General features: G+C 45.8%; 4 protein-coding genes across 6 annotated transcripts; 1 reads left to right on the top strand and 3 right to left on the bottom strand.

Moving 5' to 3' along the window:
- Positions 1-1,878: 1,878 nt before the first annotated feature.
- Positions 1,879-4,300, bottom strand: LOC104938423 (membrane progestin receptor beta-like). Its single transcript, XM_027281383.1, has 5 exons — positions 4,031-4,300; positions 3,816-3,904; positions 3,498-3,654; positions 3,202-3,417; positions 1,879-2,220 (listed from the first exon to the last, which is right to left on the bottom strand). The coding sequence occupies exons 1-5, from the start codon at positions 4,298-4,300 to the stop codon at positions 1,909-1,911; spliced, it is 1,044 nt and encodes a 347-aa protein (XP_027137184.1). The 3' UTR covers positions 1,879-1,908.
- Positions 4,301-5,538: 1,238 nt separating this feature from the next.
- Positions 5,539-7,299, bottom strand: il17a/f2 (interleukin 17a/f2). Of its 2 annotated transcripts, XM_027281260.1 has the most exons (4): positions 7,113-7,299; positions 6,802-7,009; positions 6,010-6,176; positions 5,539-5,882 (listed from the first exon to the last, which is right to left on the bottom strand). In XM_027281260.1, exons 2-4 carry the CDS (start codon positions 6,829-6,831, stop codon positions 5,648-5,650), a joined length of 432 nt encoding a protein of 143 aa, XP_027137061.1. In that variant the 5' UTR covers positions 6,832-7,009; positions 7,113-7,299; the 3' UTR covers positions 5,539-5,647. The 2 variants fall into 2 exon arrangements, with proteins under 2 accessions (XP_027137061.1, XP_010753109.1); XM_010754807.3 differs by having other exon boundaries at positions 6,802-7,299.
- An 8,471-nt stretch (positions 7,300-15,770) lies between these two features.
- On the top strand, positions 15,771-17,702 carry il17a/f1 (interleukin 17a/f1). The gene is made up of 3 exons (XM_010754808.3): positions 15,771-16,079; positions 16,409-16,638; positions 16,725-17,702. The coding sequence occupies exons 1-3, from the start codon at positions 16,050-16,052 to the stop codon at positions 16,969-16,971; spliced, it is 507 nt and encodes a 168-aa protein (XP_010753110.2). The 5' UTR covers positions 15,771-16,049; the 3' UTR covers positions 16,972-17,702.
- A 959-nt stretch (positions 17,703-18,661) lies between these two features.
- stmn4l (stathmin-like 4, like) lies at positions 18,662-22,856 on the bottom strand. 2 transcript variants are annotated; one of them, XM_027281256.1, is made up of 7 exons: positions 22,688-22,856; positions 21,946-22,013; positions 21,741-21,836; positions 21,308-21,513; positions 20,270-20,434; positions 20,163-20,180; positions 18,662-19,337 (listed from the first exon to the last, which is right to left on the bottom strand). In XM_027281256.1, exons 2-7 carry the CDS (start codon positions 21,956-21,958, stop codon positions 19,329-19,331), a joined length of 507 nt encoding a protein of 168 aa, XP_027137057.1. In that variant the 5' UTR covers positions 21,959-22,013; positions 22,688-22,856; the 3' UTR covers positions 18,662-19,328. The 2 variants fall into 2 exon arrangements, with proteins under 2 accessions (XP_027137057.1, XP_027137056.1); XM_027281255.1 differs by having other exon boundaries at positions 21,308-21,516; positions 22,688-22,848.
- Between the last annotated feature and the right edge of the window lie 4,888 nt (positions 22,857-27,744).

Raw genomic sequence — 27,744 nt, 5'->3', positions numbered from 1 at the left:
ACACACACACACACACACACACACACACACATGAACACACACACACACACACACACACACACACATGAACACACACACACACACACACACACACACACATGAACACACACACACACACACACACACACACACACATGAACACACACACACACACACACACACACACACATGAACACACACACACACACACACACACACACACACATGAACACACACACACACACACACACACACACACATGAACACACACACACACACACACACACACACACACACACACACACACACACACACACACACACACATGAACACACACACACACACACACACACACACACACATGAACACACACACACACACACACACACACACACATGAACACACACACACACACACACACACACACACACATGAACACACACACACACACACACACACACACACATGAACACACACACACACACACACACATGAACACACACACACACACACACACACACACACACACACACACACACACACACACACATTAGTTCAATCTTCATGTCAGATACAGACAGGAGGTGTTTAGCATAGCTTAGCACAAAGACTGGAAACAGAGGGAAACTGTTAGCATCGTCAGCCGACAGCAACAAGCTGACCTTTTAGTCACGTCATAAAAGTGTCAGACTGAACTTTAACGTGTGTTTGTTTTAATATTCAGTATTTCATCCTAACGTAACCTAAAGCTGAGCGCTCAGCACAGTCTGTGCGTGTTTTATTGTTGTTATTGTTTTTACTGCAGACTTTAATCTCACGTTTTATTGGCTGGTTTGTTCGGTTTCATGAGTCGGTCCGTCGTTTGTTGGACTTTGAGCGCGATAACGTTTACGACACGTTCCATATAAATTCCTATAAATAAACTTTAATTAGTCCGAACCACATTCCAGCTCAGAGGACGAACCGCCTGAACTTCTCTGTAGCGCCACCGTCAGGACAAACTTTACATGAAACATTAAGATCGGTTAACTCGTCAGGAGGTTGTTTGTTCTGTATAAAAACATATAAAACATTATATCATAACATAAATATATTCAGAGCAGAGACTGCGTGTCTTCAGATAACGAAGTTCAGGTTTGGACGCTTGTTTATGGCGGTTCGTTTGGCAGCTTGGACTGATAAGCTCATTGATCCTAAATCAAACTGAACAATGTGAAACATTTATCAGCAGCTCCACCCGAACACTGCAACCGACAGCTACCGCTTGACTGGTGGAGCAAGGTCTGCGGAGAGAGATAACCACATCCTGACGGCTTAAAGAAACAGACTTTAAAGAGTTAATCTGAGGGTAAACACAGCTTCATGTGCAGATGTTCACGCCCAAACACACACAGCTGACAGAAATGATATTTCTGTAGCTTTAAGAAGAATAAACACAACCTGAGTCTGTAAATCTGACACGCTGCACCTTTAAACATTAATATCAACTCATGACATCACTTCCTGTCTAGCACCTCTTATTCAGTATTTATTTGTCACTGCAGTTCCTCAAACGTCCACCTGAGGCTGGCTCCAGAAGTGAGTCAGTCTCCATAAGTCCCCATGTCCAAATGTCCAACTTCACAGCAGAAATAAACATGTTTACAGCCTGGTACAAAAAACAGTTTTGGTCTCTGTAGCTAATTTCCCCGTTCATGACAACTGTACTGAGGGTGAATTTATATACAACTCACCTGTTCACATTATATTAAGGCTTAAAGTTATGCAGGGTTAAGAGCGTGGACGCTTTGATTGACAGGTGGGCGTGGTTACAGAGACTACGTCCACACACACAATTAAAATATTAAAAACACAAATACAAATAAGTCCCTCAGGAGTGTGTGTGTGTGTGTGTGTGTGTGTGTGTGTGTGTGTGTTCTTCTTCTTCGTCTATCTTTGCTCTTTCATCAGCTGATCCCGAGCTCGCCTCCTCATGGCGAGCGCCGTTATCGTGCAGCACAGTGTCAGGCAGGGGAAGGAGGCGCAGGCCAGCAGGAGGCGCTGCTCTCCGAACTCCCTGATGAGCGCCGGTCGCCGCCACAGGAAGTCCTGGAACAGCGCCTCCTGCTGGGCCAGCGTGCAGAAGGACAGCAGGACGTGGAAGAGCTGGTGGCTGTGGCCGACGACGTCGAAGCTGCCCGGAGAGAAGAGCTCAGGTACAGGACAAGAGAAGAAGAAGGCTGAGAGTAGGAACAGCACCACCTGGTGGAGAAGTGACACACGACGGTGCTAACATTAGCTAACAGCAGCTAACAGACTGAGCTAACAGCAGCTAACAGACTGAGCTAACAGCAGCTACAGGCCTCACGGCCACTTTTCACTGTCCACACACTGATTATTCTGACGTATTCCAGGAATTTCAGCGTGCTCCTCCTTCCTCAGTTTTTGTCACACAAACACAGAAAAGGTCTCAAAACGACCGGCTCGGCCGGGAATGTTGTGCTGTGACTTTTCTAAGAGATTCACCAAACGGTTTTGCCAAAAATCACCAAAAACCACGCCAAAGTTTACAATGGGTGTGTATTGGTAGAATGTTCCAGAGCTAGAGTGGAGTGGGAGGGAAACATTTGTCAAAAAATACATTTGCAAACGGCTCTCGTGGCCACAAATGTCACTCTACAGAAATAATTTCTACATAGAAACGTAGGAAAATTCGTGGGCTACGCAGCGATATCACTGCTGAAGCTGTCAGACTTATAGTTTTGGCGGGAGACGCACTGATGCTCCAGGATCACCCACCGACAGCCCCATCTACTCCCATGTAAACTGGAGAGGAGAAATTTCCCAAAGGAGCACGGGGCACCTGTTCTTTCTCTCTCTCCCCAGGTCACATTTTTTAACTTCACACACTGAAATTCAGCATTCACATGGTCGACAAGATGAGGATGCTCACGGTCATTTGGGCTTTTTGATACCACCTACCGTTTGGCATTAGTGTCCACTAGTTGGAGGGGCTTCATTTAGAGATTTTCTGTGTCTCTCAGCAGTCACTCACACACAGACAGAGCACAGCTGCAGTTAACTGCTCTGACCTGCAGCTGACCCTGGTTGCTCGGCAACCTCAAGCTGCCTTTGACTGACTTCAAGTCTCTGTGCTGCTACAGTAATAATGTCTGTCAGACACACTCTACTTTTATTTACACAGTTTATAATTAACATGTTATTAGTATGTAAATGTTTGACCTGCAGGAAGTGGAGCGGCAGAGCGGCATTGCTGCTCCAGCTGCAGGTGGTCAGACGGTGAGCGACGGGGCTGATGTCCAGCAGGTAGGCCACGCCCATCGGCACCACCTGGCAGAGCTTCCTGTGGAGCGGGTACGGCCGCCGGTAACGGAGCTTGGCGTAACAGCAGGTTGCGCAGGAGAGCCAGGCGAGGAGGCCGGCAGCCGGGAGGAAGACCTGAAACCGGGGACGTCATCATCATCATCGGTACACCTGAACACATCATGCCAGGACGAATGTAACACAAATCAACAGACCTGTCCCAGCATGCTTTGCATCCAGGCGGTGTCAGAGCTGTACAGGCACAGAGCCAGGGCGCAGCCGTACTGGTAGACGGCCACACCCACGTAGTCCAGGAAGAACAGCGAGTAATGCGCCGGCTCCGAGTGCGACTGCAACAGGTGAGCCGCCGCGCTGCAACACGTTAGCTGATTGGTTAAAGGTGAACCTATAAATAACATTAGCTCACAGCAGCTAACAAACTGGGCTAACATGAGCTAACAGCAGCTAACATACAGGGCTAACATTAGCTGTTGTTGTAGCATGTTATTAGTATGAGTGAGTAAGAGCGCCACCTGCAGCTCAGGTATGTGACGGCAGAGAAGACGTAGAGGACAAGAGGCAGCGAGGAGACATCCAATGAGAAGCCTTGACCTTCAGGACCCTGCAGACGAAAACCCAGGATCCCCTGAGGAGGTCAAAGGTCAGACAGGAGGCGTCAAACACCAACACCTCAAACACTGAGACATCAGACAGGAACGTAACAGCTCAGTACCCCCCCCTGCAGGACAGTGAACGCCATGAACCTCAGCACCACGCAGACGGCGGCCAGCAGGTGGCTCCACACGTTCAGGGTCTCGTTGTGGATCTGGAAGAGGCTCAGGACGTAACAACGCCACGACTGGCCGACGGCACGGTACCCGGAAAGGATGAAGCGCTCCCGAAACAGAGGGGGGACGTCCACGTCTCGGACGGTCGTGGGGAGGGAGGGGAGGAGGCGGTCCAGCAGGGGGAGGAAGGTGAGGCACAGCGAGGGAGGGGCAAGCGACACCCGAGGCATGATGGGAGAAGATCCAGAGTCCGGCTGAAACAAATAAAAAGATGAGCTAACATGAGCTAACAGCAGCTAACAAACTGAGCTAACATGAGCTAACAGCAGCTAACAAACTGAGCTAACATGAGCTAACAGCAGCTAACAAACTGAGCTAACATGAGCTAACAGCAGCTAACAGACTGAGCTAACATGAGCTAACAGCAGCTAACAGACTGAGCTAACATGAGCTAACAGCAGCTACAGCTGTCAGCAGGTTACTTCACTGTCCATCATAAACTCTGTAAATCACAGAGAGTTGAGGCGGAGCAGCCGGAGGACATCAGAGGGAAAACCAGAAAACATTTCCTCCATAAAATATGATCCAGTTTCACCAGAATCAGTGAAATAGTTGCTGCTGTGTGACTTAGTGCCGTAAAGCGTTACGTACTTCTCCAGACCCGGAGCCCAAAGTTACATAGAGTGAGAACAGACGTACGAATGACAGAGACACCGTTCAGCTGATCACAGGTCAGAGTGGGTCAGCAGGAGGTCACAGACGTTAGTTTAACGTTAGTTTAACGTTAGTTTAACGTTAGTTTATTAACGTGAGCAGCAGGAAGAAGGTCAAAGGTCACAGCAGGAAACAAACATACCTGAACTCTGTGTGTGTGAACGTTTGTCACCGACCTGTTCACCGCTCAGTCCTGCAGACCGGACACTGTCACATGCATGGTGACACACACACACACACACACACACACACACACACACACAATGTGTTCTTGTTCCCAGTTAATTCGAGCTGAATGAGGATTTCAGACGTCATGAGACTCCACACACACACACACACACTCACACTCACACACTCACACTCACACACACACACACACACACACGTGTTGTTACTCATTATTCAACTAAAATCCATTTTTATTCCTGAGTGAGAAATATTTCAAATAAAATGTTGAAATAGACTCGAGCTGCATTAAGCCGTCACAGCACGATGCAGAAACACTCTGTAACTGATCAGTGAGATACGGTTGTCTGAATGTTAGTTATTGGTTTGATTAATGGTTGTGTATTGATTACTGATGGTGGCTGATGGTGGTTTATTATGCAGCTGTGAGAGCTACTTGAAGTAACAGAGTATTTTTACAGTGCAGTACTTTAGTACTTTTACTCAGCTGAAACACTCAAACAACGACAGTGAAGATGTCCTCACACGGCCACCGTACACACACTCAACGTTCACCGTCAGTTTAAACTTTTTATTCAACAAATATTAAATATTAGTATTTCTAAAATTTGTTTCCACTCCCAGCTGCTGGTCCAGGTCCAGGTTCAGGTCCACGTTCAGGTCCAGGTTCAGGTGGTTCAGATTTGGTTGGTTTTGGCCCAGACGCATGTACAGCCAACAGCCACAGATCGGTATGATGCGGTGTAGCAGGGTCCATTCGGCTGCCGGGTCAGGACCAGGACGTTCTGGTAGACGGGGACTGAGTTCAGGTTGTGTTCGTCCGTGTGTCCGGGGTTTGGACTGGAACAGAAGCTGCTGCTGCACTCGGCCTCCCAAAGGGTGGCCGGGATCCGGTCCTTCACCGTGGATGACCTGAACAGACCGGCAGGTGAGCTGAGCACGTAACGTTACAGTACGAGGTGATTCACAGACTTCATGACGGAAACACTGATCAGCAGTGAAGCGCCAAAGATCAGCTCATTGCTTTGTTCATACTGACCTCCAGCTCCATGGAGACAGAGATCGACGGTGGATGTTCCCGTTTCCTTCAGACGACGAGGAGACCTCTGAGGAGAACGCCAACATGGCGTCACAACCAGGAGGAGGTGGAGGAGGCGCTGTAGTCATGGAGGAGGAGGAGACGACCCAGAATTCACTGCAACATACCTGCAGCGAGAGACAGTAAAGGGTTAATATGCAGATTAGTCCTCAGATTTGAACAGCTGGGACGTTTGTCTTAAACTTTAATGTCGAGTCACACAAGAATACATTTCCCATGATGCACGTGGTGGACATTTACAAAAAGACAACCAATGGAGCGTTTTATGAGCACGTCACCACATGATGGAGGTGACCTCGAAGGCCGGTCTGTGATCAGTTATTTCCCACCAATCAGATATCAGTACAGACATGTCAGTCAAAGGGTCCCGCCCTTTTATTCTTCTTCATGTCAAAGACGATTTTGACAAAAATCTCCGTTAAATTCAAAAAGCCTGAAGCCAGTGAAGGTGAGTGAGACGACGTTTTGGATGACAGCCTGCCTGATAGAAATCTCGCCGTGGCACAAAAACGACAGCGAGTTGAAATCTAGAAATGACTAATTACATAATTAGTGTATTTCATATTTATTTAAATTGGCATTGTGTCTCTTGAGCCTGAGACATCTCTGCAGCCTCACTTACCTCATGCTCCCTCGATATCAGCTGATATTCATGAAAACCATCTTAATTATTCATTTCTCATCATCTGCAATCAGAGTTCAGATCACATTGTTCATGAAGGTGATGCTCACCATCAGCAGGGTGCAGACGCTCAGCTTCATGTCGGCGGTGTGGTGTCCAGCTTCTGTGAGCGACTGACTGCTCCCGGTTCAGGTATTTATGATGCTCGCGGCCACCGATCAGATAACGGCAGATCTCACAGCCGATAACGAGACGCAGAGACGAGGCGGGAGATTCCTGTTATCTGTGCGATGACACGTTTTCTTCTGCTGATAACATCTGTGACAGACAGATAGTAAAATAAGAGAAACCACACAGGACAAACAGGCTGACGTTTCTCTTGATGCGCTTTCAGTTGTGTTGTTGGAGAAGATGACAACACCTCTGGAACTTCTGTGGTTTGAAGATATCACTCAATATTTCACAGAGGGGAGGAAACAAGGTGCCAAGGACTCTGTGATCCTGCTGAAGAGCCTCAGTGTGGTGGCTCTGTTTGTCTTCATCTTTGCAGTCCTGCTCCGAAAAAGGACAAATGACTGAAACCACCGTCCTCTATGCTGTTATCAGCACCATGAGGGGTGATTCAGGACTTTCCATGAGCCTGCAGAGCCTCAGCACCTCAGACCTTTTGCTTCAAAGCCTGATGACGTTACTTCAGCTCAGGGAATTGTTGTCAGAAGTTACGTGCACAACACTGATTATACGTGACAAAATAAGTCTGCAGACTGAGATGAAACACTGGGTATAAATATAATTGTATTTCAGTTGTTTTTGTAAATATATAAATATAGTTTGGACACATCAGGAGCTGCAGAGCTACGGTGCTAACATGGCTGCTAACGTGCAGCCTGAGGCGTCAGTTCACATGAACAAACAGAACGTTAATGAAAGAAATATAATTATAGAGTGAAGAACATGATTAAATTACATTAAAAGAAGTTTAAAATGATACACTTCATTTCACAGAGATGCACATTTCTTGTTCTGTGCATTCTTGCTGGACTCAGTATCCACAGGTGTAGTTTGAAGTCATCTGAAATCGCTAACTTGAGGAAAGGCTGAAATGCAGAAGCTACTGGAGACAGAGTTTTGTGCAGCCTAAAAATAATTTAAAAATTTACAGGGTGGAACAAAACGTCCAAAAGAAAAGACTGAACACTGACACCAACAGGAAACACAACGAACACATGACGTAAGGGGGACAACATGAGGAGGATTACAAAATAAAACAGGAAACACAAAAATATCATCTGCATAGAAGTTTACTTATGCACCTATATCACTAAAGGTATAAGAAGGGAGGAGGCCTGAAAACAAGAACCAGTCCCAGAACTGAACCACAAATACATTTACATGTAGCCCAGCAGTGATGTCACAGTGTTACACAGTGTGTCAGTAGATTATTATTTTTTAAATCTCTATTTTCAATTAGGTGGGCGCCTATAAGTGTCTTAGACTCACATTATCACGTACTTGTTTTGCACATTGTCTGTTGTTTGCCGGTAGTTTTTGGTTCATTGTGCAGGTTATAAGATACTTCCCTCTGTTCATTGTGTTTCGCCCTTTCTACTCTAATTCTGCAGAGTATATTACATTTTTTCTGCTGCTGTAATAAGTGAATTTCCCTGTTGTGGGATAAATAAAGTCTAATCCAATCTAATCTAATCCAATCTAATCTAAGCATTACAATCTTGTCTACATTACAAAAAAACAAAAACAAAACAAGAAGCCATTACAGCATATCCAACAATTTCCTCTAACAGACAGGAAGATAAACATGTGTATCATCTGCATAGAAGTTTACTTACGTCTATATAAAGATGTGAAGGCCTGGAGGAAAGAACTAGTTACAAATGTAACCTTGAGGTGCATCACAAATAAATTTGCACAAGGTGCTTTCTGGTGACCACGCCCAGTGATGTCACAGCGTCCTGAAGTACACCTGTACATCACTACCTGAAAATGTGTTCTCAGTTACCCTCTTATGATTGATGGAGTCTCATGTAAACAGACTTTTATACTACAGCTGAGCACCAATAAGAACTGAACAGCGTTTGAATCAGAACAGTTTTGTTTGTTTGATTTGTTCAGTAACTGTCCATCAAATCATTTCAAGCTACACAAGTTAAATTTACCCCAAATACTTCATATTTATTTCATACTGCAAAGACTGCTCTCTGAAGATACAGGGCGCCTTATCATCCAGCCAGATCTCAAGTTTAATTTGTGTAGTCATATTTGTGACCTGTTATCTTATCTGTGCACTGCATCTGTTGCACTTTTGCTGTCAGTTTCTTTGTGTGGGAACCGCAGCGCTGATCTTCTTCTGCCTGTATTTACTGTCAGAGTTGAAGTCTGCCACTCACAGACCATGGTGCAAAATGATGCTGCATCACAGGCTGATGCAGCTCCACTCTCCAGGACTACCAGGTAAAAAGATCCCAAGCATGGCCGAGAGGATGGAGGTACCAGGTTAGAGAATCAGAGATGGAAAGTTACAAATCATGTTAATCAGGCATTGCAGTGTGCAGCTGACTTCTCTCTTCTCAGCTTCCTCCGTCAGCATCCTCTTCACTCTCTTCTCCTCTGCCATCATGTCCGTAGAAGCTGCTGAGCCTGAGTTACATTGCTCACTTGCTCAGCTCCTGCCAGCATTTCCTGAAAACCTCTTTTTCCGGTGGTTCAAAACACCTGTGGTGCAAACACCACACCACCAAACACTGACACTCAACAGCTAACAGACTGAGCTAACATGAACTAACAGCAGCTATCAAACTGAGCTAACAGCAGCTAACAGACTGAGCTAACATGAACTAACAGCAGCTACAGACGAGTAACCTGAGCTAACAGTCCGCTACACAACTGAGCTAACAGCAGCTCAAACTGCGGCTAACAGCAGCACACAAACCCCAACTCTAACAGAGCTAAACAAAACTGAGCTAACTGAGCTAACCTGAGCTAACAGACTGAGCTAACTGAGCTAAACATGAGCTAACAGACTGAGCTAACATGAGCTAACAGCAGCTAACAGACTGAGCTAACAGACTGAGCTAAACATGAGCTAACAGCAGCTAACAGACTGAGCTAACACTGAGTAACATGAGCTAACAGCAGCTAAGAGAACTACATGAGCTACACAGCAACAGACTGAGCTAACGACTGAGCTAACATAGCTAACAGACTGAGCTAACATGAGCTAACAGCAGCTACAGCTGTCAGCAGGTTACTTCACTGTCCCTCATAACTCTGTAAATCACAGAGAGTTGAGGCGGGAGCAGCCGGAGGACATCAGAGGGAAAACCAGAAAAACATTTCCTCATAAATATGATCCCGTTTCACCAGAATCAGTGAAATATTTGCTGCTGTGTGACTTGGTGAAATAGTTGCTGCTGTTGTGACTTGGTGAAAATAGTTGCTGCTGTGTGACTGTGGTGAAATAATAGCTGCTGCGTGTGACTAGTGAATAGTTGCTGCTGTGTGACTTAGTGAAATAGTTGCTGCTGTGTGACTTAGTGAAATAGTTGCTGCTGTGTGACTTAGTGAAATAGTTGCTGCTGTGTGACTTAGTGAAATAGTTGCTGCTGTTGACTCGTGAAATAGTTGCTGCTGTGTGACTTAGTGAAATAGTTTGCTGCTGGGGTGACTTAGTGAAATAGTTGTGCTGTGTGACTTAGTGAAATAGTTGCTGCTGTGTGACTTAGTGAAAATAGTTGCTGCTGTTGTGAACTTGGTGAAATAGTTTGCGTGACTTGGTAGTTGGCTTGGTGAACTAGTTGCTGCTGTGTGGACTTGTGAAATAGTTGCTGCTGTGTGACTTGGTGAAATAGTTGCTGCTGTGTGACTTGGTGAAATAGTTGCTGCTGTGTGACTTAGTGAAATAGTTGCTGCTGTGTGACTTAGTGAAATAGTTGCTGCTGTGTGACTTACGCCCCCTGTGGTTGAAATATTGAGGTGACTGAACTGAAAGCAACAATTTCGTCCATTTTTCAAAACATTTTACAACTTTGCAAAAAATTTGAATAAATAAAAAAATCCCAATAAACCAAAAATCTGCACAGAATCAAATCCATCATTCAGACAGCAGCATGAAGTCAGTTTCCTGTTTCCATATATGGAGCTCAGAGATCCCTCACAGTGACATCACGGCGGGGGCGTTGCTGATGTGCAGGTTGCTGTCACAGCAGTCAGCAACTTTTCTGACCTGGTTTGACTGACAGAGGAAACAACAGGCGGCAACCTGATAATTCACCGGATCTTAAACCGCTGCTGGTTACCGTCAGCGGCGTCAGCAGAAACCTCAACACACACACACACACACACACACACACACACACACACACACACACACACACACACACACAGAAGCGCCACCAAGAGGCTGAAATCAGCATTTCAGACTTTCCATTTTTAAGCAGCTTTAAACTTCCAGATTCAGATTAATAATATAAAACGACAATAAAATATAATGAAGTGTTAAGCTTGAGCTCAGCAGAACCCCGAGCCCACGATGCAGATCCACGGACCGGACAACAAACAGGCTGAACAGACCAACCCGACACAAGAAATCAACTTTTATCATCACACATAAAAATGTTTTTAAATGTACAGTGACGTCTGCAATGAAGAAATATTTGATTCATGTTATTCAAACTGTGTTTTACCTTGTTGTCATTCATTAATATTCACACAGCAATACACCATCCATTCAATGAAATATTCATATGCAGATTATAAATGCTAAACGGGGAAACTTCCAAACAAATTTACAAGTAATCAGATTACCAAAAAGCAGCTGACACTCACCCAGAACCTGGGACCAGTTTTAGAGTCATCATCATAATAATACATTTTATGTAGTGGCGTGATATAGACATAAAAACATAAAAACATAAATCTAAAACAACAATGAAATCTGCTTGTTCTGTTCATGGATGTGACAGTATGAAGTGAACGTTACTTTGTTTTATCTGATATTATCAGACATTATAATGATGTATAATCCTGGAAGGTAAGATGTGTAGGTGCACACAGCAGCTGACAGCTACCGACCAATCACAGCCTGCAGGGAAGAAGCAGAGGAGATGCATGTGTGGAGCTTGTGGTTCCCACAGACCACATCAGGGCCTCAGAAAGCCCCTGATGCAGCTTCACATCCAGCCACGACTCTTCTCATGGAGGTGTTTCCAGTCACCGCAGCAGCAGCAGTCCTCGAAAGAAGAGCTCCTCCCTGACCGAACACCTCACGCCGACCTCGTGGTCACGTACGGTGGAACCACAACGATCCGCCTCGTCTGCTCTGTGCTGGAAACTCTGCTGAATGATTGTGAGCCTGATTCTTCAGTGCGACGGTGGGTGGGCGAGGTCAGCAGTCTGTGGGGAAATGATGTCATCTCGTTTTAATTCGTTTGATGGGAATTTATGAATGAATGTGTGAAATAAAAAATGTGTCGAGATGTTCGTTTGACCTCCTACGGACCTCGGCTCAGAATGTATGTCATCATAAAAGAACCGTTCAGAGTGTTCCTGTGAAGTCATTTAATAACTAAGTCATGAAATATTTAATAAGTAATAACAACAGTAACCAAACTGGAACCAAAGAATGGTTCATCAGCGTGATGCCAGAGTGAGGCTCCACTTCAAGTTCTTGGTGGACCAGACTGGTTCAGTAAGGAACCACAGAAGAACCTGTGGATGTAAATATAAACTGAACTGGCTGTAGAAACATCATCAAACAGAGTCAGCAACAAGGTTCCTGCAGGTCCCAGCAAAAACTTTTTAGGAACCTTTAAGGTCTTTTCAAGGATTTTCAAGGCCTGTAGATACATGTACAGTCGTCCCTCACTATAACGTGGTTCACTGTTCGCGGACTCGCTGTTTCGCGGATTTTTTTTGTGTCATTTTGCTGCTTTTTTTTTACAGCGTACTGTAACAGTATGAACGCGCATTGTGTTCTGCGTCCTGATTAAGGAAGTACTGTACAAAATGTGTGTAAAAAGGTATAAAAGTGTGTGGTTAGGGGGTTTACGGCCTTAAAACATGGATAATAATTGTAAAACTTACTTCGCGGATTTCATTTATTGCGGGTTATTTTCAGAACGTGTCCCCCGCGATGAACCAGGGACCACTGTACACAGACATGCAAACCTGGACTTAGAAGAACAAAGCAATCAATGAATGAAAATAAATAATAATCTGCACGTTACGTCTTTACCACCAACTACGTCCAATGAAAGAAGAACCAACATGGAGTATGTGAAGAACACCTCTGAGCACGTTTATTTTTCTGTAAGACATAAGAAGGAATGATAAGAAGGTAGAGCGCCATCTATTGTACATTCATCTGAATGGATCACAGAACCAGAAGTGTGTTTACATGCTGAACAGCTGACTGTGTACGAGTGATGACTGAGTGTGATGGATCTGTGTCCTGACTCTGGACATGTTTGAATGGAGTCCTGACTGTTGGTCCTGGTCTGTTCTGGTCTGTTCTGGTCTGTTCTGGTCTGTTCTGGTCTGTTCTGGTCTGTTCTGGGGAGGGGCGGCAGGTTTGGGTGGCTCCTCTGAAGTCCACCTTCATCTCCACAGGTAGTTCGGATCCGATCAGAGGACGAGCCGTTCGAGCTCGTCCTGGATGAGTCTGCAGGAGTTTGTGAGGCGGCCTCTTGTTTTCAGCTCGTGTTCCTCAGCCACGTATCAAACACAGAATGAGAACATACGCACGTGAAGCTGCGTGTCACGCTTTGGTTCATGGAACACTTCGAAACACTGGAGAAGTGCACTCTGGGAAAAAAACCCTGAATGAGTCACGACGATGGAAACAAGAAAAACACAAGAGCAACAGATTAAGACTAAAGTCTCCGTGACGTCCCCGCAGACTGTCTAAAACCTGGACGTAGTCTCTGTGACGTCCCCGCAGACTGTCTAAAACCTGGACGTAGTCTCCGTGACCACGCCCACCTGTCAGTCAAAGCGTCCACGCTCTTAATCCGCATAACTTTAAGCCTTATATAATGTGAACAGGTGAGTTGTAATTCACCCTCAGTACAGTTGTCATGAACGGGGAAATTAGCTACAGAGACCAAAACTGTTTTTTGTACCAGGCTGTAAACATGTTTATTTCTGCTGTGAAGTTGGACATTTGGACATGGGGACTTATGGAGACTGACTCACTTCTGGAGCCAGCCTCGTGGCTTGACTTCACAGTCACAGAGGTCGGTCTTGATCAGGCTTTTGCAGCAGGAGACATCCAGTTACCACATGATGTTTACATGAAATCCAGATGTTAAACTGGATTAAACTGATCTCAGGTGTTTGGTGTGGAACGTCAGGTCAAACAGTTTGAAGAAGAAGCACTCGAGCGAGTGGACAACAGAGAAACACTCGCGACATCACACATGTGATGTTTGGAGGCGAAACTGACAGGAAGCGGGAAGTCTCTGTGATCGCTGATAAGCATCGACCCACCAATCAAACCAGGTCAGAGCCGAGCTGGCAGCGTGGGCTGAAACACACTACAAGAGCTGATAGTGATGATGCTGCAGTCCAGACCGACCTGAGTCACAACACGACTGCAAACCAGGTCAGACTCTGCAACACATCCTGCAGCACATGACCCACTGAGGCTGAGGCACCTCCAGCAAAGGTGAAGAGAGAGGGGCGGCGCTGAGTGAGTCAGGGTCCCTCCAGGACGAGGCCTCGACCCCATCACGGCAGAAAGTTTCTCCTGTTACAACATTAAAGGAAACGCGATGACGTGATGACGTGATGACGTGACTCACCTGTGACTCACCTGTGACTCACCTGTGACTCAACCAGCTCAACGTTTTGATCTCTGCATCATCAAAATGCCACAAACCTGAGCCGGTCATGACAACTGAGCCAACAGAAATGTTTCTGTGCAGCATGCTAACAGAACCGGGCTCAGGCCGGGTTGGAGCTCAGCCACTGAAACCACCTTGGTAGGCCCGCCAGAAAACTGCTGACTGCTGGTTCAGGGGCTGTTTCGTGCCGATACTGGCCACTCACTGTTGGCAGTAATCAATACCCAATGTCTCACCCTGCCTTCATAGAAAAGATGCAAACATGAGGAAGTGAACAGGACTCTTCTTCCTGTCGAATTTAAAGTGTTGAACTTCCAGCTGATGAATCTCAGTCCAGTTCCTCTTTCGGCTCTGGTTTTGGTCTCCTCCACCTCCTGAGGTAAACCTCCATGTCACAGTCTGAGAGCAGATAAACATCGAGCTATACGACCGGAAAGTTCAGCGCCGTCCGTCGCTGCAGCTTGTGAACAAACGTTCAGGATGTCACGTGTCTGAATCCTGCAGATGAACACGAATCGATCACGTTCACTTTCTCCATGTTGAATCTTGACTTTGTGCGTTTTCGGCTTCAAAGGCTGCGGCCGCCATGTGTTTGCACTTTGCTTCACTTAAAGGGGAACTCCACTAATTTTCCACATCAGTGTGTTTTTCCTTTTTAATGTTAAAAACTTCTTTAGAGCCTCAGAGCTGAGACTGATCCACGTCCTCAGACCTGATCTGACCAACCTCTGAAGCTGTAGCTACGTTAGCCACTAAGAGCCACACACCCTAATCTCCCACCCACATGCTGGTGGTTGGTGGTGATGCAGGTGCCAGATTCATCAAACAGTTTGTTCTAATATGATCTTCTCAGATTTCCTTCAAATAATCAACAAAGCACAAAGTTGCCAAAACTCTGAAAGTTACCAGCTGCTGGTTTCAGACCACAGTAAACTCCATCAGTCATCGGGGCCACGGGACGGGGTCCGTCACACTCAAACACTCCAACATTAGAACGTTCGTGCACTTTCTGATTTTGCTTTCTGTTGATTTGAGGACGAGTTTCCAGTTGATGTTTGTAAACTTCACAATAATCAGACTTTAGAACCTGCAGAGGATGCACGTTATAAATGACCTAGAAAATCTGCAGCAGCCTCTGTGTGCAGAATAATTAAACCTCGACATCAACTGAAAGTGGGTCGACCATCAGGCCTCGTCATGCAGTCTGGCTCTGTGGTTAAGAGAGGAGGATCAAAGACACAAAGACAGAATGAAAGAAGAAAGAAAGAAAGAAAGAGACCTCATCAGCGGAAGTCTGTGACGTTCTCATCAGGATAAATGTCAGAGCCCAACCTGGCGTCCAGCAGAACACCAGCGAAGACCAAGAAGACCACCTGCAGCTCATACGTCTTCTGACCTGAACCTCCAGCAGAGCCCGAGGAACCTAAAGAGTCCGACACAGTCGAGATCTGCAGAACCAAAACGGGACAACGAGGACACTCCAAGTCGAACCTGACAGCATGTTTCCAACACCGAGCTCCAAAGTGACGGTAAGAGCAGCTCAGCTCAGAAAATATGAACAGTGACTAAAAGTTTTTAGATTTCATGTTTCGTTCAAATTATTTCTCCTCTGAAATTTGTTTTCTGCAACTTCAAACTGTGAAATGCTCTTAAACATTTTAGTCATTTAATTTATAGGAGCAAAAGTGGAAATGTTGGATTAGTTTAAATATTTATTGTTTTCACATGTGAAATTCAAATTCCGATCTGTTCACTGTGATTCAGGCATAATAAATGTAGAACTTCACACCTGAGACATTTACATAATGAATAAATAGTTTGCAGATGTTTTTTATAAAGTTCTGCTCCTCTTCCTCAGGCCGCCTGTGTGGCGTTGATGATGACGATGATGATGATGATGATGATACAGGAGGCAGCAGCCATGCCGAAAGCAGGCGGCCAATCGAAACACTCTGGAAAGACACACAAGAAGCCTTCGGAGGATGTGTCGGTAGAAACGGTCCCCCTGCAGCTCGATGCCAGCGCTTTGGTTGCCGCCAAAATCATCAGGCCGCTGGAGAACGCCTCCATCTCGCCGTGGACGTACAAGTAAGGAAGCATGCACAGGAAGCCAGTGAAGGATTTCATTTGACCTGCAAGTCATATTTATCGTTTTTCTCTCTCTCCGTCCTCAGCGTCTCTCACGATGAGTCTCTCTTCCCTCCCATGCTGTCAGAGGCGCGTTGCTTACTGCAGGGCTGTCTGGACTCAAAGGGCCAGGAGGACCTGAACCTGGAGTCCAGACCCATCATGCACCAGGTGCTGCTGCTGCGTCGGGTCCGGTCGGCGGGGTCAGCGCACAGCTACCACTACCGGCTAGAGTCCCGCCTCATCACTGTGGGCTGCACTTGCGTCCGACCTGTCGTCCAACGGCAAGAATGAAGACCAGCAGAGACCGGACTGGATACTGGGTCAGTCTGACACCGACGCCAAGCTTCAGTATGGAAGACCAGTACCACCAAAACCAAAATCATGAGAATGTTGGAAATTCAAAAAGGAAAACAGAAATATGCGCTGTTGTATTTTTAAAAGTTCAAGTTTGTATAATTCACTTGTGCTTTAAGGAGTAGAAAATATAATTGTATCCATAAAAATATAAATCAGATTAAACCATGTGAAGGATGGTATCATTGTAGGTGTAGATCAGAGAGTCATCTGCATAGAAACTGATTTTGTGCTTTGAGGTAATGATATAAATAAGTCTACTGTACATACAGTATCCCTCATAATGGTGATTGTAATATTATTTAGTAGCTGATTGGCTAATCATCAAAAATCTCATCAGAATTAGTATCTCAATATTTACTCACAATTATTTTTTATCTATGTCGTCTACATGCTGCTCTGCTGGGTGTCAAATTCATCTGTTTTTATTTTCTTTAATTTCATTAATTTGTCTCTAATCAATCAACTACACACTGGAATTTATCAATAGATGTGCTTCATATATTATGTTCTATTTATTGTTGTAGTTTATTTAAACAATATGTTATTTAAGTGTTTTGATATTTAGGTATTTATTGGTTATATTAATGTTAATGTATTTATAGTTCAGAGGCTGAATGTAGCATTGACTCAATAAAAAATGAGCAAAGAAGTGAAGTGTCTTTGTTTTATTTTTGAATTCAAAATAAAATGTGATTTTTTACACATCATCATCATCCTTAACGTCGGTAATCCTGTCGGTAGATCATAGATACAGATTTGAGCGTCGTCTGCGTAGAAACTGATTTTGTGAAGTATTGAACCTGAATGTGAGACAAACTGTCTGGAGAATAAAAGTACATACAGTATCTTTCATAATGGTAATAGTAATATTAATAAGTAATTCATTATTTAATCATGACCTCAAAAATCGTAATTAAGACATCAAAGTTTATTGTATGTTTCATATATTCCATTCTATTTATGGCAGCATGTTTATTTAGATTATATATCTATATCATATATATATCCTAGATATAAATATCTATAATATATATATCTATATATATATGTTAATGTATTTATAGTTCAGAGGCTGAATTAATAAATAAAAACAACTGAACAAAGAAATAAAGTCATTGTTTTATTCTTGAATTTAAAATATAATGTGATTTCTGTACATCATCATCATCATCATCATCATCATCATCATCATCATCATCATCATCATCTCACCCAGACTCCTTTACAATGACGTTGCCAGGGTAACTGACTCACAAACACACAAACACACCACTGTATCTGTAAACAATGTACACAATCGATTATCAGCCGGATTCATTCGTTCACAGGAAGTTGATCCTGGTGCTGTGACGGTTTCCACAGGAAATACAGAGATGTAGCTTGATAAATGCTAGCATGCTAAGTTCAGTATGTTGGTTTTCAGAAATATGAATTCAAATATTGAACCTAAATAAAAAGCAGAGCTGTAGCACTCAGTGTAATGTCAAAGCTTATTTTTATTTCTCATCATTTGGGCTGGTCTCTGCCTCACGGTGTTTAAATCCGACTTGTCTCGGTCTGTTTACACACTCGTCTTTGTCTTTCTTCTGTGCTTCGTCTCGATCTTGACACAGTGTTGTTTCACTTGTTTTCACGTGTCTGACTCTGATGAGCGCTCTGACTCGTCTCACTAATGAGTCAAATTCACTTTTGACCCAGACGTCTTTTGGTTTGAAGGGCTCATAACAGACTTAACCAAGTCCAGTTGTCTTGGTCGTGACTCGGTCTGGACCTGTTTTAGGACTCTGTCTGTCTGCCACTAGATGTCACTGAAGAGCCACATGTAACCGATCAGACCTTCTGGTTCTGGTTCAGTTCTTGGAGTCCAGCTCGTGTTTCTGTGACGGATCACTTTGATGAAGAAGAACAAGAAGAACATTTCCTTTGGGTTGAGTTGGTACACATTGATAAAGACGCTGTGAAGATGTTGATACATACACAATCACACACACACACATGAACACATTGGCACTGTTGGCATGGCAACAAAGCACAGTAAATCCCCTGTGAACCATCCAGTGATGAACAAATCCGCAGCGTCCTTCAGTAATAAAGAGTTCGTCTCGTTAAGTCCCGGAGTCCTGCAGAGGAGGTCAAGCAGTCGGACCCAGTCTTCCTCTTTTTCTTCTTCTCTCACTCTTTTCAGAGTCACTTCCTGTCTGTCTCCCAGGTGGATCAGCGCCGGCTCACCAGCTCGTCAGCCCTCCAAAATGGCTTCCAAATAAAGTTCAGCTTGTGTTGTGATCAGGCCATCAAGACACCTGGGAGCAGGAGAAGCACATTGCACGTTCAAGTCCTACACACTTCAGGATAAATGAATGAATTAATAAATGTTTACAGATGGAAAAAGGATGTGGAGAACAAATGTTCAGATATCAGGTGTCCACATACTTTTGTCCACCTACTGAACTTGATTTGATCTCGTTAAGAGGTAAATTAAGAATTAAACAAACAGGATGTAACTTCAGAGCGGGCTGTGTTCCCTTTGGACACAGCCATGCTAGCTGTTTCCCTCTGTTTCCAGGCTTTATGCTAAGCTAAGCTAACCAGCTGCATCTTTAAGCGTCTGAAGAAGATGCAGCGACATCGTCAGATCCATGACTTCATGATCTCAGAAGCCAGGCAGGAGGATTTGGCATCTGATGCAGGTTTCATGTCTGCATGTTGAAGCTGGAGTCGGGATGTGATTAGCGTAGCTTAGCGTAAAGACTGGAAGCAGGGGGAAACAGTTAGCCTGGCCTGTTTAACACATTGTGTCCTGACAGAAATGAAGAAGCCCTCCTCCACCTCCTCCATCTCCTCCATCTCCTCCATCTCCTCCATCTCCTCCAGCTCCTCCATCTCCTCCATCTCCTCCATCTCATCCATCTCCTCCATCTCCTCCATCTCATCCATCTCCTCCATCTCCTCCATCTCATCCATCTCCTCCATCTCCTCCATCTCCTCCATCTCCTCCATCTCCTCCATCTCCTCCATCTCCTCCATCTCCTCCATCTCCTCCATCTCCTCCATCTCCTCCATCTCCTCCATCTCATCCATCTCCTCCATCTCCTCCATCTCCTCCATCTCCTCCAGCTCATCCTCACCTCCACACTGTGCTTGTCCTGAAAGACACAAACATCACAAACTCCATCAGTGATTCATTTCCACGACACAGAACCAGAATCGTCTCGTGATGACCCGGCAGCCTCACCTCCTCCTGCAGTCGCTCCTGTGATGCGTTCAGGTGCATCTGCCTCTGCTCTTTGTCGGCGTCGGCTCGGTGCTCCTGCCGCTCTTTGGTCAGAGCTTTCTGAGCGACTTCACGCTCGTGTTCCCTCCTCTCGGCCAGGTGCTTCAGCAGCTCCGCCTCCTGACACTAGAGGGAGACAACGGGAGGATTTACAGTCGGGTTCTACCTGCAGGTCCACGTTTCTCCAAGAGGATCCCAGTTTACAGAGCAGGTTCACTTTGAGTGTGCAGAGTGTTTCTTGGACTTGTAGCATCGTTCTTAATGGACCGCTGCATGATGTCGTACCACATCAACTGTGTTCTCTCTTTGTTTGACGTGAAAATATCAAAATAGCTTCTCAGATCAAAAAGACTTAAGTCTGAGTCCTGCAGCCACAGGTTTAACAAAGTCTTTAAAGGTTTATCGTCCTAACAGAGATTAATTCCTCATAACGCTCTAAAATAACTGCCGGGGTTCCTCAGGGATCGATTTTAGGTCCTCTACATCGAAATATCTCAACAACTTGGCATGAACTTTTGTACAGACATTCATGTTCCCCTCAGGATGAATTATAAGATATACATTAGTTTATTTAAACAATATATTTTAACAAAGTTTTTTTTCTAACTTTAGGTGTTTAACTGTGATGTTGCAGAGAGATTAGAATAGATTTGATATTATTGTACGTAGAACACAGGTGTAGATTTGAGTCGTCTGCGTAGAAACTGATTTTGTGCAGCATTGAACTGAAGCATAAAATAAATGTCTGCAGAAGTACACAGTGTCCTTCATAATGATGATGGTCATGTTACTTGTTTGTTTGTTGGTTGACATAAAGACACAGTGAACCAGCAGCAGGTCAGTGTTGAATGTGTAACACATCAGGACACATCTGCTTCAGAACTGAAAACATTCAAGTGAAGGGCTAATTAGCAGCAGTTAGCATTTGAACTTACTAAACTTAACAAGTAACATCCTGATGTTAGTGTTAAATTCAAACTTAGAAAAACACAAACACACCTTCCTCCTCTCCTGGGCGGCGTCCAGTTTCTTCTGGATCTCCTCCAGTGAGGGTTTCTGGCGAGGTGGCGTGGTCGCCCTCAGCTCGGGGCCGCCGTCGAAGGTGGGCGGCTTCAGGATGACTTCGAAGGCCTGGCCGCTCGCACGCTTGCTCAGCTCGATCACCTCCATGTCTCGGATGTTGCACAGGTTCAAGTCCACCACGCCTGCTGCGAGAAGATGGAGAGAGCGTGAGATGATCTGTGATCTTAATAAGTGATTATCTTATTTCATCCAGAGCTCACTAATCATTCCTTTATGATCAAATGTGGTGAATAAACTTTTCATGTTTTCAGACTTTGACGTGTATCTAACAACAGTTTGATCTTATTGTTGCATAAGGCTGAATTGAAGTTCCTTGTTTGGGGTCGGAGGGTTAAAGAGCGTCGCTCACCTTCATTCTTGTTGGCGACGGCGTCTCTCGGTTGAGGGAGGATGCAGGAACAGAAGAGAGACACCAGAGGGAGCTCTCGCATCTTCTCTCTGTACGCTGAGACATTCAGAGGAAGAGGAGAAGAAGAAGGAGGCAGGTGAGCCGATAAATATGAACCAGTGAAACAATATGAAAGATATTAAAGATGAAATAATCAAAGTTTCACCTGATAGAGTCATTCTGCTGCTGCTGCCAGTTCCTGTCAAAGACACTGTGGTGAGGTAGAGTCTGTTCCTGAGGAGACACGAAGAGGAACTCTTATTATTTCACACTGCACACTTTAACCTGAGACTGAACTCAGGACATTATCTACAATGTGCAGTTTGTGCACATTCAAACTGACCCTGCGTCAGATTCAGTCAGTGCTGTGAATAAATCAATGCATGAATCTGTTCTGGGTTTGACTGGGACAGCTGTGTGTGTGTGTGTGTGTGTGTGTGTGTGTGTGTGTGTGCGTGTGTGTGTGTGTGTGTGTGCGTGTGTGTGTGTGCAGGCACTAAGCGATGATGTCATTGTTGCCAGTAAGCGCAGACCTTCTGCAGAGACGAGCACGCAGCTCAAACACTGAACTGGAGAAGAAAACAGAAGAAGAAAAGACGCAGCGGAGACAAACGAGAAGAAGAAGAGATGGAAGACGGCAGAGAAGAAGAAGAAGGAGAAGAAGGAGAAGAAGGAGAAGAAGGAGGAGAAGGAGAAGAAGGAGAAGGAGGAGAAGGAGAAGGAGAAGGAGAAGAAGACAGACGAGACCTGGTCTCTGTTTGCAGCTGTGAAACATGCAGGAAGCTTCAAAATAAAACAACAAACACATGAAGAAGAAAATATGAATAAAAGTGTGTGTGTGTGTGTGTGTGTGTGTGTGTGTGTGTGTGTGTGTGTGTGTGTGTGTGTGTGTGTGTGTGTGTACTCACCCTGCAGTGATGCTCGGTCTCTCTGTTCAGACTGAAGATCTGCAGCTCGGCAGCATCAGCACCAAACAGCAGCCTGCTGCATGACATCACCCACGGGCGATCTGATTGGCCAGCCATGATGCTGGGCTGTGATTGGTCCAGCAGAGCAGAGGGAGGAGGAGGACGAGGAGGAGGAGGAGGACGAGGAGGAGGAGGACGAAGAGGAGGAGAGGAGGACGAAGAGGAGGAGGAGGAGGAGGGGGGGGGGGTTAATTCAGAGGAAAATGAGATTAATACTCAGTTACACTGTAAACTACAAATATACTTTAAATAGTATTTTTTAATTTTATGTGTTTGTTGATCAGGTCGGACCACATCAGACCACATCAGTCCACATCAGGTCACATCAGGTCACATCAGACCACATCAGTCCACATCAGTCCACATCAGTCCACATCAGACCACATCAGTCCACATCAGATCACATCAGACCACATCAGACCACATCAGTCCACATCAGACCACATCAGACCACATCAGACCACATCAGACCACATCAGTCCACATCAGACCACATCAGTCCACATCAGACCAAAACATGTGAATATTTTCACACGATAAGAAGTTAGAAGTTGAGAACATGGGTCATCTGGAACGTCCTCAGAGAGAACCCACAAACACACGAGGAGAACATGCAAACTCAGAACCCCAGAAAGAACCCGGAACCTTCTGCTGGGGCGGCCGTGCTAACAGCAGGTCAACCAGGACCAACTGGACCTTCTTCATGGTCCTTTAACAGAGCAGCCGCTGAAAGACAAAGTTCATTCACGTGAACATTACGGAGCGCTTGGTGTCAGTTATAGCACCAGACTCACATCCACAGACAACGAGGACCTGAAGGCACCTGAACAGTCCTGCATCAGGGATTGGCTGATCAGCAGCAGATGTCTTCAGACAAACATTAAAGTGTGTTCAGTGTGATCTGGTCTGATCTGGTCTGGTCTGGTTACATTACATTACATTACATTACATTTAGTAGACACTTTTATCCAAAGCGACTTACAGAGGAGGACATAAGCTGAGAAAGGTGTAAAGGACACAGAGTAGTTGTTAGTTTTGTTAGTTTTCTGGTCTGGTCTGATCTGATCTGGTCTGGTCTGGTCTGATCTGGTCTGGTCTGGTCTGGTCTGATCTGGTCTGGTCTGGTCTGTTGGCTCGATGTGTTTCTGAGGAAATGTCAGCTCTAAATTTAAAGGCTGACAGTGAACTGTTACTCATCCTCACTGACACACACACACACACACACACACACACACACACACACACAGTGTTTGTGTGTTAACGCCTCCGTCTGTCGCTTCATTCAAACTCTGAACACGAAGAAAAAAACCAGCACAAGCAGATTTGTGTCTTCATTGATCTGGGACATGTTTCTGATTTCTGATAAATTTCTGTCAAGTGAACCAAAAACTGCAGTTCATCAAACGTCCACATGAGTCAGTCTGCATAAGTCCCCATGTTCAAATGTCCAACTCTTCTGGTTTTAGACAGTCTGCGGGGACGTCTCAGAGACTACGTCCAGGTTTTAGACAGTCTGCTGTGGGGACGTCTTGGAGACGACGTCCAGGTTTAGACAGTCGGCCGTGGACGTCTTGGAGACTACGTCCAGGTTTTAGTCAGTCTGCTGGACGTCACGAGACTAAGTCACAGGTTTTTAGACAGTCGGCGGGGACGTCCGGTTTTAGACAGTCTGCGGGGACGTCACGGAGACTACGTCCAGGTTTTAGACAGTCTGCGTGGACATCACGGAGACTACGTCCAGGTTTTAGACAGTCTGCGGGGACGCCACGGAGACTACGTCCAGAGACTACGTCCAGGTTTTAGACAGTCTGCGGGGACGTCACTACGTCCAAGACTACGTCCAGGTTTTTAGACAGTCTGCGGGGACGTCTCAGAGACTACGTCCAGGTTTTAGACAGTCTGCGGGGACGTCTCAGAGACTACGTCCAGGTTTTAGACAGTCTGCGGGCGGTCTCAGAGACACGTCCAGGTTTTTAGACAGTCTGCGGGGACGTTCAGAGACTACGTCCAGGTTTTAGACAGTCTGCAGGGACGTCTCGGAGACTACGTCCAGGTTTTAGACAGTCTGCGGGACTCTCGGAGACTACGTCCAGGTTTTAGACAGTCTGCGGGGACGTCACGGAGACTACGTCCAGTTTTAGACAGTCTTGCGGGACGTCACAGAGACTAACGTCCAGGTTTTAGACAGTCTGTGGGGCGTCAAGAGACAACGTCCAGGTTTTAGACAGTCTGCGGGGACGTCCACGGAGACTACGTCCAGGTTTTAGACAGTCTGCTGACATCACGGAACTACATCCAGGTTTAAACAGTCTGCGGGGACGCCACGAGACTACGTCCAGAGACTACGTCCAGGTTTTAGACAGTCTGCGGGGACGTCACTACGTCCAGAGACTACGTCCAGGTTTTAGACAGTCTGCGGGGACGTCTCGGAGACTACGTCCAGGTTTTAGACAGTCTGCGGGGACGTCTCAGAGACTACTCCAGGTTTTAGACAGTCTGCGGGGACGTCTCAGAGACTACGTCCAGGTTTTAGACAGTCTGCGGGGACGCTCAAGACTACGTCCAGGTTTTAGACAGTCTGCGGGGACGTCTCGAGAACTACGTCCAGGTTTTAGACAGTCTGCGGGGACGTCTCGGAGACTACGTCCAGGTTTTAGACAGTCTGCGGGGAGTCACGGAGACTACGTCCAGGTTTTAGACAGTCTGCGGGACGTCACAGAGACTACGTCCAGGTTTAAGACAGTCTGTGGGGACGTCACAGAGACTACGTCAGGTTTTAGACAGTCTGCGGGGACGTCACCGAGACTACGTCCAGTTTAGACAGTCTGTGGGACGTCACGGAGACACGTCCAGGTTTTAGACAGTCTGCGGGGACGTCACAGTCACAGAGACTACGTCCAGGTTTTAGACAGTCCTGTGGGGACGTCACAGAGACACGTCGGTTTTAGACAGTCTGTGGGACGTCACGAGACTACGTCCAGGTTTTAGACAGCCTTCTTTCTTTCTTCTTTCTTTCTTCTTTCTTTCTTTTTTTCTTCTCTTCATGATGACATCACTCTGTTGAGCTCAGTGCGTGACCTCATTGTCGGTGACATCATGGTTTGGACTCAGAGGTGATGTCATCACTTCTTCAGTCTGTCTGTGTTTGTCCTGCAGACACCACAGTCCACCATCAGCTGCTCCACCCGTGTTTCATCACATCTCTCATGTAAACGATCATGCACTCTTCACATAAACATTATTCTGCAGATTTTGTTTCTGCTGAATCCTGATCTGACTCTAACACACACACACCACACACACACAAACACACACACACACACACCACGCACACACACACACGCACACACACACACACACCTGACAGCAGCATGGCTCTCAGCTGATTGGCTGCAGGTGACATCATCAGTTGGGAGTGGAGGTTTCTCTCTCCTTGTTGCTGCAGTCTCACACACCACACACACAACGCTCACAACACACACACACACACACAACACAACACACACACACACACACACACAACACTGCAGCTGCATTACATCATCGCAAGGAGACGAGGAGGACGAGTGTGGGAGAACACGGTGTTCTGCTCCGTGCATGATGGGAACTGTAGTCCTGATTCATTGTTGTTGTTTTCTTCTGGGTTCAGGTGGGCGTGGCTTCAGCAGATGTTAAAAATATAAACACACACACAGAAATTGATTTATTTCATAATATATATTTTTTATAATATTCATAGATTTTTAATGATTTTGTTTCCTTCGGTTTGATTTCGTGTAGAGTGTTACGACACATAAAGTTAGTGTGAGGACAGACAGACAGGGCGACAGACAGACAGGCAGACAGACAGACAGACAGACAGGCAGACAGACAGGCGACAGACAGAACAGACAGACAGACAGGCAGACACACAGGCAGACAGACAGACAGACAGGACAGACAGACAGACAGACAGACAGACAGGTTGTGTTGGATCAGTGTCCTGTCAGTCAGCCTGAAGAAGCTCCGTTCAGCTCTGCCGAGGACCCTGAAGACTGAAGGTTCATGTGGTGTGTGTGTGTGTGTGTGTGTGTGTGTGTGTGTGTGGTGTGGTGTGTGTGTGTGTGGTGTGTGTGTGTGTGTGTGTCCAGCGAGCCGTCGTGACTCCAAACGTCTGTTTGTGTGTGCAGGAGGAGAGAGAGACAGAAAACAGACAAGAGAGTGGGCTGAATGTCAGCGGAGGTGACTCACTGCTACTGCTGCAGACAGACAGGCAGGCAGGCCAGACAGGCAGGCAGGCAGACAGACGGCAACAGACAGGCAGACAGACAGACAGACAGACAGGATATCGGTCTGTAGTTGGCTAAGACCTCTGGGTCTAGAGTGGGCTTTTTAAGAAGAGGTTTAATTACAGCTACCTTAAAGGACTGTGGTACATATCCTGATAATAAAGACAGATTATCATATCCAAAAAGAATTACTAACTACAGGTAAAACATCCTTGAGCGAGCCTGGTTGGGATGGAGTCTCAGAGACAGTTGACGTTACTATGATGAAGGTCGGTGGGACAGATATAACACAATATAAACGTGGACAATGAATATTGTCCAGCTGTCACAGAAGCAGATGAAGTGTTTGTTAGCTGCTATGCTCGTCACCCTCCTGTCCCACTCACACACAAACATATCAGCAAGTTTATGGCAAAGATCTCTGAGGAACCAGCAACGGGATCTGCAGGACGCTGGGTTCAGGTCCTGAGGAACTTCATGAGGGTCTGCAGGACGCTGGGTTCAGTTCCTGAGGAACTTCATGAGGATCTACAGGACGCTGGGTTCAGTTCCTGAGGAACTTCATGAGGATCTACAGGACGCTGGATCAGTTCCCGAGGAACTTCATGAGGATCTGCAGGACGCTGGATCAGTTCCTGAGGAACTTCATGAGGATCTACAGGACGCTGGGTTCAGTTCCTGAGGAACTTCATGAGGATCTGCAGGACGCTGGGTTCAGGTCCTGAGGAA

The sequence above is a fragment of the Larimichthys crocea genome, chromosome VIII (assembly GCF_000972845.2).
Source record: "Larimichthys crocea isolate SSNF chromosome VIII, L_crocea_2.0, whole genome shotgun sequence".
Classification (NCBI taxonomy): domain Eukaryota; kingdom Metazoa; phylum Chordata; class Actinopteri; family Sciaenidae; genus Larimichthys; species Larimichthys crocea.
The sequence above is the reverse complement of the archived record's forward strand: the minus strand, read 5'-3'. Positions and strand labels throughout refer to the sequence as shown.